Raw genomic sequence first — 23,502 nt, forward strand, 5'->3', positions numbered from 1 at the left:
GAAATTACACTGGAGAATCCATTATCAATTGTTAATCATGTATAATTCATATATAATCTTTAAAACTATTACCTAAAAGAAATAAAGATAGACAGAAAGATGAAAATAATGAATGCAAGAGAAAAAGTAGAAGTAGAGGAACCTATGTCTTTTGTAAAGTTTGATCCAAAATATTACTTACATAGAATTGTATAATTTTTTTTTAATATAAGATAAAATTCATTTTATATAAAATAAAATTTTAATTGATTTAGAAGTGTTTAATATTATGATTTATTAACTAAATTAAATAAGAAATTTTAATTATTTTTAAAATTATAAAATAAATATTATTAATTATGAGACCAAATAATTTAACTAACGTTTTACAATATTATTACAAATCAACAACTATTGAATGCACTGTTAGATCGTAAGAAAAAAAATAACAATTTTAAAATAAATAAATCAACATATAACAACTATGGAAGCAGTGTTAGATTGTAAGAAAGGAATAACTATTTTAAATATTATCAAACTTTGAAAGTTTCTTTCAAACACGAAACTATGCGAATAAATGTATTAGGACTTTACAGTTATTAATCTTCTAATATCTATTATATATTAGGACTTCTTAATATTTTTGTTGTGATAATTAATTCAAGGAAAGAATTTGTACAAAATATAATTCTACATTGATTAAAATTCTAAAGTTTAGGATTTGTTCAAAAAAAGGATCACTTTAGTAATTAAAATTTATTAGGACGGTAGTTTAAATTATAATTATATAAATATAGATAATAATTTAAGAAAAATAGTAAATGACGATTTTGTCTAAAGCAGAGTTCTTTCAATGAAGGACAAAAAGTTCAATCAATATTTTAAGAGTCTTCATGCTTTTAATATAGTACTAGCATCTATGGACGTGTTTTGCACGTTACTCCCTATCAATTAATATACAAAAAAATCTCGATAACTAATTCAAAGTCCCATCTCGATATCTGACTCGAAACTCGGCCTCTACATTCGACACCTAAATCGGGACTCAACTATAGAATCAAGACTCGATCTCGACTCTCGACTCAAGGACCCAATCCCATACACATCCCAAGACTCAATCCAAGATTCGACTTCTGACTCGAGATCTAATCCCGACATTCAACCCTAGACCCAACTCGACCTCGACACCTGACACCCAATATTTATTCAGGACCCGACTTTCGACCTAGGATCCGATATGAATTATGGATCGAGATCCGACTCCGATCCTAGATTCGGCCTTGCACCAGACTTCCAAACCAAAATTTGAACCTACCCAATCCTGACATTCGACATGAGAGCTGACCTTGACTTTTGACTCGAGACCCAATTCCAACATCAGATCTTGGACCTGACTGTGAATAGGGATCTGAACCCGACTCTTGACTTAGGATTCAATCATAAATTTTGACCTAGGACCCGACTCCAACTCTTGATTTGGGACTTGACGTCTGAATCAGAACCCGACCACGAAATTCAGCTTTTGAACCAAAATTTGATCTTGACACTCGACTCCGATGATCAATTAAAGACCCACTCTAATACCTAACCTAGAACCCGACCTAGACTCTCGATCTGAAACTCTACTCCAACACCCAACACGAAACCCACTCTAACACCTAACTCGAGACCCAACCCTGACACACACCCGAGATCTTACTTCGATTTCTGAGTAACAATCCGACACAAATTGAGATTCAACTCCGATCTGACTTGGGATCAAGGAGCTGAGTCTCGAATCATCGTGAATTTAGGAAAAAAGATTAATGACGGGAGGTTGTATCTTATTGAATTGTTGATTGACATTTTGCCCTATACTGAAAAAACTCTATAATAGAAAAAATTATCATTTGCTATTTTTCTACAATAGAAAAAAATTGTCATTTACTATTTTTTTCACTAGGTATGTTGTTGTTTACTATTTTTTAAAATAATTATTATGCAAATATTTAGGACTTTAAAATTAATTAAAGTTATAACTATTAAATATTTACTCATTAAGGATACAAAAGTCATTCAATATTATAAAACATGTAGAAATTCCTTACTCATGATTTACTTGAAATAGATTTAATGTTAAGCTCATAATAGTATTAATAGGATAATATGTATCCTACAATAAACTCTTTTTTTTTGGTTTCCCACCTGGTATCCGCTACCCACATTGGAGTCTGACTATTACAGATTTGTGCCGCGTAGGGCCCCATTTGAGGAACTGTTTCCCTTGCGCTTCCTGCAGGCTTTTTTATAGAGAGAGAGTAAGGGGAATTATCTGAAGAGGATCGTTTACTCGTAGCAAGAGCGCGAACTTTTTTCTTGTCTCCAAATATCTCTTTTGGATTTTGAAACTTCGATTCGTTATGTAGGCGACAACTGTTCATAGGTTGCTCGCTACCAAAGATTTTTTCTATATTCAGGGCTCGAATCCGAGACCTTTGGTTAAGGAAGGAACAGCCTCATCCACTGCACCACATCCTTTGGTGGTATCCTGCAATAAACTTAGTCTTTACAGAAATATGTTTTGTTTAGTCCTAATACAAAATTACATTTATACCCATTAGTAATTTTTTAGATAGAGAAAATTTTAACTTAAAAGGGCAAATAAGTAAATCAATTTTAGTGGATATTTTAGTCAATCAACATTTATATTCATATTTTTATAATAATATAAATAGATAATATTATTTGAAAAGTTAAAGATGAAGCATGTAAAATAATAGGAGTATTTACCTCTTGCGTCAAATTAAATTGGGAGAACTTATAAGAACCCAAACCTTTTGGATATTCCAAAAAGTTGTGCTAAAAATAGTAAGAAAGCAGAAGTGGAAATTTTAGTATTTTCCTATTAGTAGGAAAAGAAAAGTTGGAAAATTTAGTATGCTCCTACAAGTTTTAGTAAAGAAAAAGTTGGAAAAAGGAAAAAGTTGATACAAGTATGGAGAGAAAAAAGAGGTTATAAAATTGGAATTCTCGTAAAACTCAACTATGTAATATAGGACTCTAAATAAAAAAAATAACTTTTTTTGCCCAAACCTACCCCCACCCCAAACCCCTCACCCATACCCCCTTCCAAACTATCCTTTTTATTCTTTTAACCCTAAAATTCAAACACTTATTTTTAACAAAAGCATTTTTATCCAAACACTCAACTGCTTATTTATAAAAATAAATTTCAGCACTTCAAAGTTCTAAAAGCACTTCATATATAAAAATTACTTTTTTTAAGCTCATCCAAACGGGCTCATATATATAGACAACCATTTCAATCCGGAACGATTTTTATTTTGTCCATGACAAAAATTACTGACGTTCCACCATAACATTAAAAAAAAGAGTTTGTGACTTTACAAATACAGCGGTCTAAGTTTAGTGACTATTCTTGAATTTAACATGTTAATATAACTCATAAATAGGATTATGTACACTTGAGAACCTCCAGGTCAATAGGTCATCAAACATTAGAGTCAAGAGAATACCATACTATATTAGAAATTGTAAGCAAAAAAAACAGAGTTAATAAATATAGAGTTGGTGGTTTACAACAATTTACCAAAGGGAATTCTGAGGGTACACAAGCTACAATGTGCAGCTCCACACAAAATTCCATATTCTGTTGATACACACGGACTAGGGAAGGAAGCCCAACAATATCAGATCATATCCAACCTCTACCTTGTGTTCATCATAAATCTTCTTTTCTTAAGAAGCAAATAATACATAAAATGAGCTTCGTGCCACTTATTTTCTTCATCTAGTATACAAATCAACAATTTAAGATTATGGCCACAAGGGACATATTTATTGGCAAGCATATCGTGACATATCTTCAGTGCATGAACATTCCAATTATTAGCACAAAAAGAACTGAGAAGACTTTCATATGATGCCTTAGAAGGGGCCAATCCTTTTTTGAGCATTGTATATGAGAGCGATAGAGCATCCATGTCTGCATAGACCTCTTATTAAAGTATTGTAGACGATGTTATCTGGAGGACAACCCTGTGCATTCATTCTGTTGAAAAGACTAACAACACAATCAATTTCACCACTTCGAAAATGCCCATCAATTAGAATAGTAAAAGTAACTTGATTTGGTTGGATGCCTTCATTTTGCATTGTATCAAGGTGCTTGTATGCATCTTCCATACTCTCTGACCAACAAAACCCAGAAATTATGCCATTATACAAGTACAAATTTGGCATAAGAGGAGTGTTCTTCACTTTGTTTATCAGCCAAAGTGCAAGATATTTTATTTGTTCCTGAGAGCTAACTGAGATTTTCAAACCGGTTTCCTTAGGCAACATAGCACTCTGATGAAGTAGACGGAACAACATTTCCTTAGATTCTTCATACCTTCCCTGTGGAACAAGCCCTTTCCCATCAAGTGACCTAATATTTCTAGAAACGCCACTGACCAAAGTAATATAAGTTACCAAGTCTCGCTCAATCTCACTTCTTTCCATCAAATCAACCAACTTAAATGCAAATTCAAACTCTCTCTTCCTTAAGAATTGTTTTATAAGAGAAGTATAAAGAACAGTATTTGGCATGAAACCCTCTTCTATCATTCGATCGAGGTATACACAACCCTTCTCTATCATGTTTTTTTTAACTAACCCGTTTATAAGAGCAGTATAAGCATAGTGGCTTGGTTGGACTCCATCTTCCAACATTTTATCGAAGAGCTCATGGGCCTGAATAGCTCGCCCATTTCTTGATAGAGCATTAATCATTGTCACAAACAAAGTTTTATCAGGATAAATTCCAGCCTCGAGCATTCTCCGGAAAACTCCAAGGGCCTCGTCTATTCTCTTTTTTCTACCCAAACACCCAATGACGGAATCATATATAGCAACACTAGGTTTCAATCCACTCTCTTCCATTTGGTCCAGAACTTCTAGTGCTGATTGTATGTCACCCTGTTTACAATATTCATTTACCATAATCAAGAATGTTGCTTGATTTGGAACATAACCTTGATCTTGCATAACTTCAACAAGAAACTTGGCATCCTCATGTAGTCCTTTTTGGTAAAGGCACTTGATCATGGAACTATAAGCTGACAGCGAAGGTTGAAGAGAAAGGCTTGCCATCTTATCCATGCAAAGTTGAGCAGAATCAAGTTCTCCTCCTAGACACAAAGCAATCATGTATATATTGAAACCTAGTGTTGCTATATATGACTCCATCATTGGGTGTTTGGGTAGAAAAACGAGAATAGGCGAGGCCATTGGAGTTTTTCGGAGAATGCTCTAGGCTGGAATTTATCCTGATAAAACTTTGTTTGGGACAATGATTAATGTTCTATCAAGAAATGGGCGAGCTATTCAGGCCCATGGATAAGATAGAGTCCAACCAAGCCACTATTTTTATACTGCTCTTATAAATGGGTTAGTTCAAAAAAACATGATAGAAAAGGGTTATGTATACCTCGATCGAATGATAGAAGAGGGTTTCATGCCAAATACTGTTCTTTATACTTCTCTTATAAAACAATTCTCAAGGAAGAGAGAGATTGAATTTGCATTTAAGTTGGTTTATTTGATGGAAAGAAGTGGGATTGAGCTAGACCTGGTAACTTATATTACTTTGGTCAGTGGCGTTTCTAGAAATATTAGGTCACTTGATGGGAAAGGGCTTGTTCCACAGGGAAGGTATGAAGAATCTAAGGAAATGTTGTTTCGTCTACTTCATCAGAGTGTTATGTTGCCTAAGGAAACCAGTTTGAAAATCTCAGTTAGCTCTCAGGAACAAATAAAATATCTTGCACTTTGGCTGATAAACAAAGTGAAGAACACTCCCCTTATGCCAAATTTGTACTTGTATAATGGCATAATTTCAGGATTTTGCTGGTCAGAGAGTATGGAAGATGCATACAAGCACCTTGATACAATGCAAAATGAAGGCATCCAACCAAATCAAGTTACTTTTACTATTCTAATTGATGGGCATTTACGAAGTGGTGAAATTGATAGTGCTGTTAGTCTTTCAACAAAATGAAAACACAGGGTTGTCCTCCAGATAACATCGTCTACAACACTTTAATAAGAGGTCTATGCAGACATGGAAAGCTCATGGATGCTCTATCGCTCTCATATACAATGCTCAAAAAAGGATTGGCCCCTTCTAAGGCATCATATGAAAGTCTTCTCAGTTCTCTTTGTGCTAATAATTGGAATGTTCATGCACTGAAGATATGTCACGATATGCTTGCCATAATCTTAAATTGTTGATTTGTATACTAGTTGAAGAAAATAAGTGACACAAAGCACATTTTATGTATGATTTGCTTCTTAAGAAAGAAGATTTATGATGAACACAAGGTAGAGGTTGGATATGATATGATATTGTTGGGCTTCCTTCCCTGGTCCGTGTGTATCAACAGAGTATGGACTTTTGTGTGGAGCTGCACATTGTAGCTTGTGTACCCTCAGAATTCCCTTTGGTAAATTGTTGTAAACCACCAACTCTTGACTTTAATGTTTGATGACCACAACAAATCTCTATGATTACACTTATATACAACACTATATAGTTACATTAATATATATAATTATTCACTATGTATTCATGATCTATGAGTTGTCCATCATGATAACATCCCCTCTCAAATTGATGTTGGTGGATCAAGAAGCATCAATTTTTCTACTAGAAACTGATGGTGTTCCCGAGCATCTTTAATCATCCATTCACCTAACTTTGTAGGATCAGTAGGAGTAGGATCCTACCATTTGTATGGCCCAATAGTTCTTTTCCGGTGACAAATAATTGAAATTGAAATCCCCAAGAAGAATAATTTTTTCGGTAAAACAAACACTAAATGTCACGTTCAAACCCACTGGGCCAAGCAGGCACCTACTCTATTGCCTAGATAGGAGAACCCTTACACCAATTTTGAAATCAAATCAACGCGGAAGTTAGGAAAACATAAGAAATCTCTTTACTAATTAAATTAATTATGAAATACACTGAAAACCCTCCCTAAGAGACAGTCTAAGTAGGTACAAAAGCTTCTAAAGATACAGAGTATAAATAGAGTAATAATGTGCTCGTTATTGTACTTCATAATATTGCTTGCATGTATGAGACTAGAAAAGATGTAATAATGAAATAAATTTTAAGATCAATTACATGCAATGAACCTGTTGCTTGTGTAAGTATGTGAAATATTCGTTATGGATTGTGATTGTTATTGTAGTTAGGGGTGGCAAATGGATAGGTTGGATTGAATTTGGATGGATTGGATCACAATCCATCCACATAAAATATGGATAAATATGGATTTGATCAAATATGATTTGGATAAAATGGTTGTAACCCACTTTAATCCCGTACACCAAAAAATATTAAATCAAAGCTAAATTGTTAATATCTCAACCCCTACCACCCCACCCCACCCCACCTCTATAATTTATTATTATTATTTGAATAACTTTTCATACAAAAAAGAAATTTAATTTTTTTACTCTGTATCCCACCCTACCCCACCCCCACCCCCACCTCCCTCCTATACCCCCACCCCCCCAAAAAAAAGAATAACTTTTTTTGCCCACCCCAACCCCCTCACCCATACCCCCCGCGCCAAAAAAAACTCAACATGATTTTTCATGTTTTATCCATTTTGTTCACATTTGTATGAGCTTAAAATGGTTGAAGCTCATATTTATCCATTTAAGAAAATATGAGTGATCCGCTTAATTTAATATGGACTGAATGGACTCATTTCACTTATACGAGTTGAAATTGCCACCCCTAATATATATATATATATATAGATCGGGTGTCACGTGTCGACACATACACATATAGAATTTGGTGTCACGTTCCAACACACACACACATATATAAGGATCGAGTGTCATGTGCCAACACATATAAATATTGGATCGAATATCACGTTCCGACACATATATTAACAGTTTGGGTATGAGTTTCATGAGAGGACCAGGTATGTCTTATGGTTCCATGATAGAACCAATTGATTGTTGTAACTGTGATTAAGCATGCCCATCCTGTGTAATAATTGTTACGAAAGGACCAAAGGTCCAAGTGTTTACCATGTTGACTGTTATATTTGAGATTAACACCGTAAAACTGTATATTGCTCCTGAAATGGTAAATTGATAATGTGTTCTTCTATATGCCTATTTGAATTATGTTATTGTATCTAGATGTGTCTGAATCGTACATATGAGGTCGTGGGTAAACAAGTGGAGAGTCGTTGATGTGTTATTTAGTGGGATTAGTGATTTAGAGTCAGATATTAATGGTATCTTGTTGCTACATGTGTAAAACGGGGATTGGAAGAGAATTAGGAGATTCTGTCTCCGATCAGGCTGCCCTGGCTGGAGGAATTCCGCTATGGCGAGACCTCCATAGCGGGTAAGGTCCTGCCATGGCGGGCCAGTACGGTTAAGAGAGGAGTCTTAGTCCACCTAAATGTTTCCCTCCTTCAAGTGAGATGCTAATTATTTTAGGAATAAGTGTTGGTGTGAAAACTTAAGGAAAGTAGACTGGTTAGAAAGAATTAGTGGTTGTCCTAGTTCGGAAACTCCTCTATGTTTTAGAAGGGCTAGGTCTTGATCTGTATTAGAGTTAGCAGCAGACCTACTAGAAGGGATAAGTGTTAGGCTTGAATGACAGTAAGAAGGTAAATAGGAATGATAAGAGTTTGTGCATAAAAGTTTGGCGGTGTATTCCTCAAGAGCATATTTTCTTCTTGTTGATTTCTTTATATTATGCGGTGGATATCGGGTTGACCAATGATGCCTACCAGTACGTGTTGTCTGTACTGATACTACTATTGCTATGCCACTTGGCATAGTATAGTTACAGGGTCAGTGATGTTTCTTAGGTAAAGACGAAGATGATTCTCCAACAGCTTCTAGTCTTTCTTGTGGTGGGAGTGTGTCATTACTCTATGTATACTCTGATCTTTAGAAGCTCTTGTACCTACTTAGACTAGCTCCTTATGAGGGTTTTCAGTGTATTTCATAATTAATTTAATTAGTAAAGAGATTTCTTATGTCTTCCTAACTTCCGCATTGACTTGATTTCAAAATTGGTGTGAGGATTCTCCTATCCAAACATTAGAGTAGGTGCCCACATGGCCTAGTGGGTTGGGTCATGGCATTTAGTGTTTGTTTCACCGAAAAAATTATTCTTCTTGGGGATTTCAATTTCAATTATTTGTCACTGAAAAAGAACTATGGGGGGGCCATACAAATGATAGGATCCTAATCCTACTGATCCTACAAAGTTAGGTGAATGGATGATTAAAGATGCTCGGGAACACCATCAATTTCTAGTAGAAAAATTGATGTTTCTTGATCCACCAGCATCAATTTGACAATGCGCTCCGTTAATAGTTGGAGTCAATCACACCCTCGCTGTTATAAACACACATATCTGGCCTTATTTTCCAATTCAACAAATGGAATTATTAAGAAAATAATGAAATCCATAAAGCTAAAATGAAAATAAAAAATGAAATAAGAAAAGGAAAAAAAAAAAAGAGTACCTAGTCTTCTTCCCACACATACTAACCTGAATCCTAACCTTCCCTACAACATCATCTCCTCCAAAATAACCATAAAACAACCATGCTGTCAACCTTCCAGTCTTCCTTTACTCCATGACAGTATCCCTTTCTCATTCTCATCAAACATCCATCACCAAAGAAAAATCAATCCTCTCTGGTGCCTTACAGTGAAATCACTGAAATAACTACTTAAAAATTCCTCAGCAACATATATACAGACAACCATTTCAATCCGGAACGATTTTTATTTTGTCCATGACAAAAATTACTGCCGTTCCACCATAACATTAAAAAAGAGTTTGTGACTTTACAAATACAGCGGTCTAAGTTTAGTGACTATTCTTGAATTTAACATGTTAATATAACTCATAACTCATCTGCCAGTGGAGCAATTAAATTAAACAAAAAAGGAAGAGAAAATTACAGAATGTACCTTAATTCAATATGCCCCACAGTTACTTCGTCAGATATTTGCTTATACTTGATCGAAGTTGGATATTCACTGTCAGGTGATGGTGCAAACAGTAATATGTCCAGCAACAAATCTGACAAGACCTGTTGAATTTTCACTTAGTCGCCATATATTAATGGCTTAATTCCTCTGAAATATCCCGGATAATTCATTCCGTCAGCAATAACATCATCTTGGCCAACAACAGCATTCTATTACACTCCCAACAAAAAATCTTCTTTATCAATGGTCAGCGAACCATCCTCAAAGCTTTCCACAGCAACATCCTAGTGATCTTAGGCATCAGTACTTGCCTCGAGATACTGCTTCTGGCTTTCTGTCAAATATGTGACCTCCAACAATGAGTTTGTAAAGCACATACCATCCAGAGGATTCTTTGTTCAGTGACAATGTACGCCAACTCTTTCATCCAAGAATAACACTTCTTTTTCTGTTGCCTCTGAACTCGTAGTGCTTTGATGCAATTCAGGATTAGCAAAAAAATAAACGTGATAAAACTGAAAATGACAAAAAAGATAAGGAGACTCCTCTTTTCAAAAAGAAAAAACTAAAAAACCAAATCAAATTATTTAAGCATTCAATAGACATTCTATAAAATTTACATTTTGTTCAGCATCTAGTCTTCTTACCAGTGACAGAATTGATCCACTAACTTGTGTTAACCTATTTGGGTGCCTATGTAGTTTATCCAAAATCTAAACACGAATAATCAGGAGAACACACCTCCAGGATTACCTAAAGGTTGTCTGCTGCACATAGCATACAACCACTTCACAAATTCGACACGACCAGTACATAGACGCGGCATATCAGATTCCTGAAAAAGGAACAAAAAATAGGATTATGTACACTTGAGAACCTCCAGGTCAATAGGTCATCAAACATTAGAGTCAAGAGAATACCATACTATATTAGAAATTGTAAGCAAAAAAAACAGAGTTAATAAATATAGAGTTGGTGGTTTACAACAATTTACCAAAGGGAATTCTGAGGGTACACAAGCTACAATGTGCAGCTCCACACAAAAGTCCATATTCTGTTGATACACACGGACCAGGGAAGGAAGCCCAACAATATCAGATCATATCCAACCTCTACCTTGTGTTCATCATAAATCTTCTTTTCTTAAGAAGCAAATCATACATAAAATGAGCTTCGTGCCACTTATTTTCTTCATCTAGTATACAAATCAACAATTTAAGATTATGGCCACAAGGGACATATTTATTGGCAAGCATATCTTGACATATCTTCAGTGCATGAACATTCCAATTATTAGCACAAAAAGAACTGAGAAGACTTTCATATGATGCCTTAGAAGGGGCCAATCCTTTTTTGAGCATTGTATATGAGAGCGATAGAGCATCCATGAGCCTTCCATGTCTGCATAGACCTCTTATTAAAGTGTTGTAGACGATGTTATCTGGAGGACAACCCTGTGCATTCATTCTGTTGAAAAGACTAACAGCACAATCAATTTCACCACTTCGGAAATGCCCATCAATTAGAATAGTAAAAGTAACTTGATTTGGTTGGATGCCTTCATTTTGCATTGTATCAAGGTGCTTGTATGCATCTTCCATACTCTCTGACCAGCAAAACCCAGAAATTATGCCATTATACAAGTACAAATTTGGCATAAGGGGAGTGTTCTTCACTTTGTTTATCAGCCAAAGTGCAAGATATTTTATTTGTTCCTGAGAGCTAACTGAGATTTTCAAACCGGTTTCCTTAGGCAACATAGCACTCTGATGAAGTAGACGGAACAACATTTCCTTAGATTCTTCATACCTTCCCTGTGGAACAAGCCCTTTCCCATCAAGTGACCTAATATTTCTAGAAACGCCACTGACCAAAGTAATATAAGTTACCAAGTCTCGCTCAATCTCACTTCTTTCCATCAAATCAACCAACTTAAATGCAAATTCAAACTCTCTCTTCCTTAAGAATTGTTTTATAAGAGAAGTATAAAGAACAGTATTTGGCATGAAACCCTCTTCTATCATTCGATCGAGGTATACACAACCCTTCTCTATCATGTTTTTTTTAACTAACCCGTTTATAAGAGCAGTATAAGCATAGTGGCTTGGTTGGACTCCATCTTCCAACATTTTATCGAAGAGCTCATGGGCCTGAATAGCTCGCCCATTTCTTGATAGAGCATTAATCATTGTCACAAACAAAGTTTTATCAGGATAAATTCCAGCCTCGAGCATTCTCCGGAAAACTCCAAGGGCCTCGTCTATTCTCTTTTTTCTACCCAAACACCCAATGACGGAGTCATATATAGCAACACTAGGTTTCAATCCACTCTCTTCCATTTGGTCCAGAACTTCTAGTGCTGATTGTATGTCACCCTGTTTACAGTATTCATTTACCATAATCAAGAATGTTGCTTGATTTGGAACATGACCTTGATCTTGCATAACTTCAACAAGAAACTTGGCATCCTCATGTAGTCCCTTTTGGTAAAGGCACTTGATCATGGAATTATAAGCTGACAGCGAAGGCTGAAGAGAAAGGCTTGCCATCTTATCCATGCAAAGCTGAGCAGAATCAAGTTCTCCTCCTAGACACAAAGCAATCATGTATATATTGAAAGCAACACTAGCCAGAGGTAAGTTTCTTGCCACAATTTCTCCCAAGAGACAATCAATATCAAGCATGATATCTGAAGTAACTTTACGACTGGTAGGGCTAGGGATGTAAGAGAGGTCAATACCACAACCGTTCTTGGCAATAGCCCGCAAAAATGTGCATGCGAGACTAATCTCTGACCCTTTTGGATGATTGTTGATCAAGGTAAAAAACAGAACATGGTCAGGAACCAATCCAGTGTACAACATCTTCCTGTATAAGTCATCTACTTTTGCTGACTGATTCTCTTTATAAAGTGCAGAGATTAAAGCAGTATAAGAGTGAACACTGGGAGCACCATTGCATTGATTGATGTCATCTAATGACATCAATGCAAAATCAACTTTATGGTCCTTGAAATACTTAACAATAGTGATTTGGTAACTTACTGCATCGGGTTCTAATCCAAAATCAACCATCTGCTGATGCAGCACCCAACCCTTGTCGAACATGCCCAAGTTTGTAAACCCATTTATCAGTGTGTTGTAAGTATACTTATCAGGTTCACAACCCAACTTGAGCATTCTGAGAAATACCATCATAGCCGTTTTCATTTTCTGGGTCTTGGAATAGCCGTTGATGAGAGTGGTGTACATGACTTTATCCAAAACAAAACCATAAGACTCCATATCCATGCTCAACAATTGCGCTTCCTCAACTCTACCTCTCTTACAAAACGAAAGAACCAATGTTTTAAACAAATGAACTGTGGGCGGTACCCCTCTATCACACATTTCATCAAACACATAGAGAGCTTCATCCAAGTACCCACGGAAGCACAAACCATCAACTAACTTATTGTAACAACTGAAAGCGAGTAATACATCAGCATTAATAGCTTCCACAAAAACATCAAATCCATCCAAGATTCTATCTTGGCCACAAAATCCCTTAATAAGCTCATTACACGTGCTACTCCAAGGCATCAACTTCATATCCACAAGTTTATCGAAAAGCAACTTAGCTTCCTCCAGTTTACCCAACTTACAATAACAAATCACCATGGAATTTAATAGAGAATGGTTCGGTTCAATACCTCTGTTCAAAATGCAATCTACATAAACAACCTCGGCCTTGTGGGTTTCTCCAGATGTCACGAGTTGCCGAATTAGAAAACCATAGCTAGTTGCGTGAGGCTCAACTCCACGAGAAATGGAAAATTCAACAGCAGAGATAGCTTCAGAGACTGATGGGCATTGCTTGATGATTCTCCGAATCACTTTCCGAGCTGAATCGAACAACCCACGAACTATTAAATTCTCTGCAAGTGAAAAACACAGTGTCTTGTGATTAAGTAGGGATGTTGCTTCCGAAGGTAAAGGGGAAGTAGTTAAAGGTCTCTTTGTTCTTGAGAGATGGAAGCACAGCCGAGTGTGCAGTCCAAGTCTATGCTTGGTCATTCTAGAATGGAGAATGGCGTTGTCAGGAGGAAAGAGGCGACGGTAATTATGGTTTTGACGGTAGAGGTAGTGACAGCGTCTTCAATTAGGTCTTGTCTTCAATTAGGTCTTGTCTGCGCGTAGCAAACTGCACAGATGCTTTTTTTTTTTAGGTCAAATCAAAAGGAAATTTCAAAAACATCATATATTTTTCACGAGGAGCATTAATAATTAACGTTCTTTAATAAAGTAGTCAACTTATAATTCAAACTCAACTTTCGTTAATTTATTCAACGAAGAAATAGTTCCACCTAAAATGCATTTTGCAATTGGCTTAAGGAATGTAAAAAATTGAATAAAAATATTTTGAAGACTGCCAAAACATTTTCCAATTCATTAATTTCTTCTGAAATGAAGTATACAAAAATCATCAAATACACACACAAGGACAGCTATAAACTTTTGTATTAAGAACTTACTAAAAGCTCTTTTTTTTTTCTTTTCCTTCCTTTGTTTTGTTTAAGATTTCTATATGAGATTATTTAAATTAGTACTTCATGCAAATGCTTTTCCTTCATTCCCCCTTCTGATTTCCCACTTTTTAATAATGCATTTGCTTCTCTCTTGATCTTATTTGGATGAGTGATCTCTTCTTTCTTGCTTTTCTTGAAAAAAAATAAATATAAAAGAATACTATAGAGAATGATCCGCAGTCCAAAGAAACAAAATATATTAGGGAAGTTAAAAATCCAACCGAAAAAATATTATAGATTTATCGGTAATGAGTTGCTATTTGGACGATTCGGTTACGATAATTTTCTTTTACTGGATTATTAGTTTAATAACGATTTAAGATATTTTCTTAACGGATTAACCGATAACCCGATAATAATTATCAAATAACAATTTTACCCTTAGGTATATAAATTCACTTGACCTTACAGTCTAAAAGATTGTATTGTGTATATTTTCACTTGTTCGGTTATTATTATTATTAGCTTATATTTAGCTTTGCCTTTTCTCTTTTTGTAGTTAAGCATTTGAGTGCACTACAATTTGATATAAGTTGACTATATGGGTTGTTATTAGCTGTATAAAATATGTGCATTTGTTTGAGGTAAATATGTGGAAAAGAAAAGATAGAAGAACCAAATATTCTTCATAAGTATTACGACTCAAGCCTAGGGCCTAGACGTGACACGGCGAATAAGACACCCGGAGGTACCTCACTCAAGCCTCTTAGCATTCATTTAGCTTTTCATAAATAATGACATACAATATCAAGCGGAAATAAAAATATTTTCTATTTGTGTCCAAACATACCTCTACTGATAGATTTGGTGGGGGCTAAGACATGTCCCTAGCTCACCCTCAAAATAAGTGTCAAGAAATGCCTTAATAAAAGTTTTAATACTACATGACATAAGCTTAGAATAAAAAGGATGTTGTTCCCAAAACATGAAAACTCACCACAAGCAATCTTCAAACTAACTCGAGCTAGCCACGTGGAGGAGGTCGAGGAGAGACGTCGGTTCCTATATGGTGATATCATGAAGGCAAAAGTATGCGTTAGTACTTTGAATGTATTAAGTATGTGAGCATGTTATGCAATATATCATTATACAATAAGGTGATACAATGGACCATGCTAGAACCTTGTAGGAAAAATGAGGTAAAATGGATATTTGAGAGTGGAATAAAGGATAGGGAATTTCTATTTCTTTTTCCTTTTCTTTTGTTATAAAGATTTAATTAGTGGTTAATTATGAAGAGATGGAGTTGAATTAGAATATTTAAAAGTTTAGGGTAAAAATTAAAAGATCAAAAACTTTTAATAAAATCCTAAATTCTATTCAATCCCCCCATTTTTTTAAACGTTGTTCTCCTCTCCTCTCTTCTCTTCTCTTTTCTTTTCTCCAATTCTTTCTCCTTTATTCATTTTCTCTGTTCTCCTCTCCTCTCTTCTCTTTTCTTTTTCCAATTCTTTCTCCTTTATTCAATTTTATCTGTTCTCCTCTCCTCTCTTCTCTTTTCTTTTCTTTTCTCCAATTTTTTCACTCCGATTTGATTGTGAAAATTATAAAAAAAAATGATGAAAAGAGAAGAGAAGAGAGGAGAGGATATGTTGTTTATATAAACAGGAGTTGTTCAAACAACCAAGAGATGTTATTTAAACAATCCTAAGTTGTTTAGTTCAAACAACAAAAGTTGTTTAAACAACCAAAAATTGTTTAAACAATCAAAAGTTGTTTAGTTCAAACAACCAGAAGATATTTAAACAACCCTAAGTTGTTTAGGTATTTTTTATAATTCTTTAGTTAAAACAATGAGAATATTTTAAATATCAGCTAGTTGTTTGGAGAAATATGAAAATATTTGCTAATTGTTTTGGAGATCGAGATATGAAAACATTTGTTAGTTGTTTAGGCAAATGTTTAAACATCTACTAGTTATTTGGAGGCGATGATGATGTGGGGGAGGGGAGGTTGGGGGAGGATGGGGCTGAGGGGTGGATGAGGGGCAGGAAAAAAAAAGAGGGGGTCTTTTGTACATTAAAAAAACTTGTGGGTTCTTAAAATATGTGTCATTATCACTAATTAATGAAGAGTCTCTTTTACCTAATTTTAAAAACTTGTGTCCTAAATCCTCAAATAGATAACTCAAAAGTCTCTTTTAATTCCAAGCCCCAACCTTGTATTCATTTGAAATACCATTTGAAGTTATGAAGCTTAGTCAATGAAATATAGAAACCATCATAAATTCTAAAAGAAACTTAAACATTGTAAAGGTAATCATGAGTCATTATAAGAAACCATATACTTGCAAAGTATCATGAATAGTAAATAAGTATACGATAAACCTTTTAAAAGAAATCTTTAGCTTTGTGAGAGCATATACTTTACTTTGTGATATACATGGTAGACATCATATGATATATCTTAAACATTGGAAGAGGGACCTTGTACCTTTGTGAGAGGGACCGTTAACTGACATAAACCATGTGAGCAATAACATGGAGTCCCAATGTTTACCCATACATCGGAAGAAAGGGGGAGACTACTTGCCAAGATAGACTCCTATAAGCCTAAGTGAATCCACTAAGCTACTTAAGGAATCAAGCTTCTACTAATGGGTGACCCTTTCTAAGGAAGCAATCCTCTACTAACGGGTGATCCTTCTTCCTATGGTGGCACGTAGTTATGGGACAATGGGATCTTTCTACGGGTCTCTTGCCTTTGCTACGGGAGAGAATGCCTATCCCAAGGTCCACTTGGTGCTAGGTAAACTCTCAACGGAATAGACAAACCATAAAACATAAACTCAATCATCGTGTGACAGGGGCCATATCTACTATCCGTCCACTCTTCATAAGAACAAAATCATAGAATAGCTACTTAACTTTGTCTCATGTGATGTGAGTGTAGACCTTTCATCATCACATATCTTTATTCATGAAATATCTTTAGGGCCTTAACTCACCCTATCATTAACTTGCTTGAACATTATAGAATCATCATTCACAAAACTTATTTGCAAAGAGCACCTTTAAACTCATTTGTAGACATTATCAAACATTCATTAGAGTCAAACTTCATTTCAACTTTGCTTTAACATAAGAAACTAGGTGGGTTCATTTCATAAAAATATTCAAATACATTTAAAGAATACCTGTATGCATAAGAGTAATATGAATGCATCAAATCAAACATATTAAAAACAACCCAACATATGCATTTTAAAACTACCTTTCAAACCTTCATATAAGGACCTTGATAAAGGATCCATTTCATGTAAATAAGAATCAAAATAAGTCAATGTAGGTAAATAAACTTCAAATATTCAAGAATCTATGCATTTGTAATCGTAGTATGAAAATCCATAAAATTTCTCATCACTTGAAATTTAGAGTCAATATACATATATATCAATAGGAGTAAATAAACTTAAAATATACCATAATCTATGCATTTGGAACCATCATGTAAAATACCATAAGATTTCATCACTTAAAATTGATATACAAGGTTGAGAAAACATTTGGGCTTTATGGGTGGAAGAACCCATGGATGAAAACCTACATACCTTAGATTGAAGCTTTTAAGAAAGTTTGATTCTTGGTCTTCAATGAGGAGCCTTGAATCCTTGAGTTTAATAGAAAAATTGGAGGGGATGATTTTGGCAGAGGGGAGGATGAAGATTAAGGTTCTTTGGAGGTGAAAGGCTGCAAAAATGACCCACAAACGCTCTAAGTTCGTATATATTTGGTTAGGGAATTGTCCAACTTTCCCTTCATCAAAAAAAATCTGGAAAATGGGCTCAAAACCCTGCTGGCACTATATGGCATGCCGCACCATCACCCAAACTAATGAGGCTTGTTTCTGGCGCTATAGTGGCACTCGGCGCCACTGCAGCACTAGGCCTGAAATTTCTGCAGAGATAGTTTGTAGTAAAATGGTCATAACTTTTTACTCCGAATTCGGAATGAGGCAAACTTGGTGGTGTTGGAATGAAGACTCAAATACCTTTAATTTGATAGGTCATAGAACACCTAATTCGTTATATTCTATGATATATGTCCATTTTAAATTGACCCTTCTATGGTCTCATACGAAAACTCAGTCGATAGAATTTTTTTGGGCTTGACTTGGTTTTAGAGATCCCTTATGACCCTAAACCACATCTAATACTCTTCAAATACTTAGGAATTGATCCTAACTCATATATACAATTATATGTCATTGATTTTGAGATGAAAAGGGTCCTCCGAAGCCATTTTTCCCTACTTTACCCTAGTATGACATATTCCAACCTTTAAACCATGCAGGATCTTACAATAAGCCTGATACACTAAGCTTCCTCTATGCAATGAGTCTAGATAAGAACTATACCATAAGGATTTATTATATGTACACTTACCTTGCATTTTAAAAAGAAACTGTTTCACCAACAACAACTTTACCAATTATGCCGAGACCCCCCTCTTATCTAAAGCACAAATCTCCAAAATTTTTGGCATGTATGCACTATTTATATTATCTTTAATTTTTTGTATATTGTCTACTATCCCATTCTGAGCTATCTTTATAATTATGTGTTGTTTAAAGCTAAATGAATTTAGATTTTGTCATTCAATATTTTATTCATAAGAGATAAATCGATAATCGAGCCATTAACAACTAATAATGGAAAACTTAACAATTATGTATTGGTTTAGCATATCTACACTTGATCATAACTCACAAGTCAGATGAAACATGCAACAGATGTATTGAAGGAAGCTTACAACTATGATTTGTGATGCTAAATTAAATCACACTATTCTTGTCTTAGCAGCTTAACGCGCTGCGATACAGAATGATGAATTTTGAGGAATTGTGTGTTGTTGCATTAAGTTTGTATTATTTTGGCTACTTTCGAATGCCCATGTATAGGTGTAACTTTTCTCGGTTGAATAAACTGAGAAAGTTGAGTTTGGATTATAAGTGGACTGCTTTTTTAAAGAACATGGACTATTAATGCTCCACATGAAAGATATAGGATCATTTTAAGCTTTAATCCAAAGATAGTGGATTATTTTGATCCTTTTCTCTTCAAAAATAACTATAATTTTGAACTTAATTAAAAATTTAGAATTATAATTTAATAAATTATCACTTATAGCTACATGTTAAAAGGAGCAAAAAGGCGAGGGAGAATGGAAAAGGGAGGAGAGAGCAATTAGGGAGATAGGGAGGATGAATACATGTAATAGAGATAGTTACAAATATATATAATAAAGTAGTAATTAGTTTACAATAAATATAGACATATTTTTACTTACCTAAAAAAGTAGCCAATAATCATAGAAAGTATATATTCATTATATATTATGATAATACACTCAAAAAATTGAATATAACTTACTTATATACTAATTATATAATATAATACACTCAAAAAGCAAATTATAGTTGAACTATACATAAGAGAAAAGACATAAGCACACCATTGAAGTTGTCCCATTTTTTTCAAAAAGACACCTTAACTTTGAATGTGTTCTATTATCCCACAAAACTATTTAATACCTTTGTAAATAGACCATTTTGATCCATTTTGGCCTGGCATCTATAAACAAGCACTTGGTGCGAGTGAAGTTATTTTTTTCTTCCCAAAACCAATAAAAAAATGTCACACTTCATTCCTTTTCTCTATTAATACACCTTCTTCCCCAAATTGCAATAGAGCCGTTGGGGGCCATTTAAGAGCTCTCTAATGAAATCAGCTCAAAAGGTAAGAATTTGGTTTAATTTATTATCTAAAAAGGTATAATTTTTTCTTAATTTCTTTTCAATTTGAGAAATCAAGATATATTTTGTGTTTAGGTTTTGAAGAAAAATCTTTTTATAATGTCAATTTCAATCTTGAATCGTATTTGTAATGATGAGAATGATCCAATGTTGTGTGTGAAAATTCGATGCAAACATAAAGACTTACTTTCAATGCAAACTTCGTGGTCGGACGACAATCTAGCTCGAAGATTTTGGTCTTGTCCATGCTATCGTGTATGTTCTGTAAATAAATACTCTATTTCTGAAGATATCTTGTTTCTTGTTGTTTTTACTTTTGTTTAATTTGTTTGTTTATTTTAGGAGAATTCGTGCAACTTCTTTAGATGGAGGGATTGTGAAGATGTTGATATATGATCCAAGTTCATTATTTCGAAATTGGCGAAGAGAATTAAAGAGTTGGAAGAAGCATTACGCTTTTATGAAAGTCATGTTGACAATAACAAATGGTTGGTGAAGGAGAAGAAGAAGAAGAGCAAATGTTGTAACCGGAAGCTAATAGTCTTTATTGTCGTTATGTTTTTTCTATTTTTAAGCCTTACCAAGAATGTGAAGGATGGAAGATGTAGTTGTGCGCAATCGAACTTGCCATAGTTCTACCCTACTTTTTTAGTTTGGTTATGTTTTTTTTGCTTTATGTTGTCAGAATAGTTACGACTTGAACAAGTTGCAAGTGTATTTGGTTGTGCAAAACTTTATAAAATCAGCATCTGTATCACTTTCAAATAGGTCAATCCTTCTATCTCTTCTGTCTATTTTATCGGGGTATCCATTTGAGCAAATTTATAAAGATATTCATATAACTAAAAGTAACAAAACTATTGTACCAATTGTACAAAATGAAGACTTCATTCCAACATAACCAATGTTTCAATTTGAACTACAACCAATAACTTGATCTTGTTTGTTTGGTACCTAACAAAAACAGAATTTGACACCTAAAGGTACCTAACAAAAATAGTGTTTGATTGGTACCTAACAAAAGCAAATTTCAACAAAAAAACAGCACCAAATTAATATTTGTTTGTCAATACTAACAACACAACATCAAAATGCTCTATTTCCATGGCACATGGGTCTTCCTAGTTAAACTAGTTTGGCTTTGATTAGTAGCAGCAACTGCAGATCTGGTTTGGATAACTTTTTCAGCCCTCATTCTTTCTAGATTGCTAGTGGTAATAGTTGTCTTCCCTTTCCACTTGAAGCCACATCTTGGTGTGTAGCCAATATCACCAGTAACAACATCAACCCTCTTTGTCACTCTTATACCAATATTGATTACTATTCGACTTGGCAAATCAGGCTGCATAGTCAAATAAGAAACAAGATATTTAAATCAGATGATTTTCAGGCGGCATGTAAAATCTGAATTATACATATATAAAGTCACTACTTACATTAAGAGTTGTAAAGTCATCTTCAGCTTGGTATATTCCAACCCCTGCCATCCCTGATCTTTTAAAAGTTCTTGTTTGTCCTCTACTGGTGTCCTCGAACTATTTTGACTATGTTGAGGCATTTCTCTTCCTCTACTTATGCCTTCATTCACATTTCTTTCTTGCATATTCCTCTTCCTCTACCTATTCTTCTGCCTCTACCACTTACATGCTATTTATTGAAATTCAACTATTAGAAGTCCATAAATTCAAGAAATACATTCTTGTCTACAACTTCTCCCATAACCGGTCAAAACGTAGGAGTCTTTTTCATCGAGTCAAACTAAAACATAAATCAAATAGTACAATAATGATATGAGCATTTCACTACTTTAACTATAGTATGAAATGGATAACCTTGTATAGGGGGTTCATGAAACCTAAAAGATAATTATATAGATAAAAATGGAGGAATATCAAAAGCTATCTTAATGTTTTAAATCAAATTTATAGAGGTCGTGAATATTAAGAGTAACAATTAAATAGGTAATTATATATGGATTATGAAGATGAGTATTTAAAGCAAATAAAGGAGAAAAATAATAAGTAAATAAAAAAGAGAAAAATATTAGTGCATATAATATTTAAGTGAATAGTTATAATAATGAACAAAAACAAATTGTGTTGTCACTATAATAAACTTTGCGTAAATAAATATGCTAAATAGTGGAGAAGTTACACAAAAAAAAGGTTATGGAGTTGAAACCAAATGATTGTTCTTTTCCGTTCAAATCCAAGACAGGTGTGAAAAACTTTAACAAACTTAGGAAGTTTAAATATTGCATTATATGTTCTTGCATATAGACGACAAATAGACAAATTATAGATGAGAGAGCTCTTTGTATTATACAAGCGTAGGACTCCTATTTCTATATACAAGAGTCAAGAGAGTACTCCTTGTGTGGAACTCACTTTCAAGGTGCACTTGATATTTAAATGTTTGACTCACATTCTTGCATATATGAACCTTTTGCCATTAGAGGCATCTATAAATAATATTGAGGAATTGAAAGAGACCACCAACCTTTTTTTTCATTTAGTATAGGAATGAAAAGGTAGAGGTTAAGAAAAATGAAAGGGTTTGAAAACTGAAAGACTTCGTGTTTTTAAATGCATTTTAATTGAGCAATGAATGTAGAAACTTGCAGATTTTGTTTATCAAAATAAGAGAAAATTAAAAAGAAAAAAAAAGATAAAAATCAATGCAAGGGTGTTTTAGTAATCCAACTTTGAACTTGGGAGGCTTTCCACTTTTAATAATATATATATAATATATACTAGTTTAGAATACGTGCGATGCACGTGTGTCACGACAATATAAAAGTACGCATACAAAAATAATAAAGAATAGATTATAATAGATGTAATAATATAATTATTTAAACAAAATTACAATATATGCAATAACATAGTTATTTAAATGAAAAAATATGTATTTTTCTTATTTTAGTATACGTGTGTTATTACACGTGTATGCCATGACGATTCATTAGCACTAAAACATACATAAAGAATAGATTATTGAAATATAGTAATTAATTCTAAAAATGAGAAAACTTATGTATAAGGCAAATACTATGATAAATACAGTGCTCCTAGACCCCGCTAAGCCTAAATCCAAATTTGAAGTTATGTCATGTCCTATCTAATTACCTCTCTTAAATACTTCTTTGATCTATATCTAGTTTTCCT

At 34.2% G+C, this 23,502-nt stretch overlaps 3 protein-coding genes and 1 pseudogene across 3 annotated transcripts; 1 reads left to right on the forward strand and 3 right to left on the reverse strand.

Annotated features, from left to right (window-relative positions):
* Nucleotides 1-3,861: 3,861 nt before the first annotated feature.
* Nucleotides 3,862-5,250, reverse strand: LOC129893906 (pentatricopeptide repeat-containing protein At5g62370-like). Its single transcript, XM_055969337.1, has one exon. The coding sequence runs from the start codon at nt 5,248-5,250 to the stop codon at nt 3,907-3,909; it is 1,344 nt and encodes a 447-aa protein (XP_055825312.1). The 3' UTR covers nt 3,862-3,906.
* Nucleotides 5,251-5,458: 208 nt separating this feature from the next.
* Nucleotides 5,459-6,019, forward strand: LOC129894628 (pentatricopeptide repeat-containing protein At5g62370-like). Its single transcript, XM_055970307.1, has one exon. It carries the CDS (start codon nt 5,459-5,461, stop codon nt 6,017-6,019), a length of 561 nt encoding a protein of 186 aa, XP_055826282.1.
* A 3,754-nt stretch (nt 6,020-9,773) lies between these two features.
* On the reverse strand, nt 9,774-14,227 carry LOC129893905 (pentatricopeptide repeat-containing protein At5g62370-like). The gene is made up of 2 exons (XM_055969336.1): nt 11,009-14,227; nt 9,774-10,849 (listed from the first exon to the last, which is right to left on the reverse strand). Exon 1 carries the CDS (start codon nt 14,067-14,069, stop codon nt 11,127-11,129), a length of 2,943 nt encoding a protein of 980 aa, XP_055825311.1. The 5' UTR covers nt 14,070-14,227; the 3' UTR covers nt 9,774-10,849; nt 11,009-11,126.
* A 7,204-nt stretch (nt 14,228-21,431) lies between these two features.
* Nucleotides 21,432-21,938, reverse strand: LOC129894629 (uncharacterized; annotated as a pseudogene).
* Between the last annotated feature and the right edge of the window lie 1,564 nt (nt 21,939-23,502).

This window comes from Solanum dulcamara, chromosome 7 (assembly GCF_947179165.1).
Source record: "Solanum dulcamara chromosome 7, daSolDulc1.2, whole genome shotgun sequence".
In the NCBI taxonomy this organism is placed as follows: Eukaryota; Viridiplantae; Streptophyta; class Magnoliopsida; order Solanales; family Solanaceae; genus Solanum; species Solanum dulcamara.

Excerpts from the sequence above, each read along its gene's own strand:
- LOC129893905 (XM_055969336.1), bottom strand. The coding sequence starts at position 14,069 with ATGACCAAGCATAGACTTGGACTGCACACTCGGCTGTGCTTCCATCTC.
- LOC129893906 (XM_055969337.1), bottom strand. The coding sequence starts at position 5,250 with ATGGCCTCGCCTATTCTCGTTTTTCTACCCAAACACCCAATGATGGAG.
- LOC129894628 (XM_055970307.1), top strand. The coding sequence starts at position 5,459 with ATGATAGAAGAGGGTTTCATGCCAAATACTGTTCTTTATACTTCTCTT.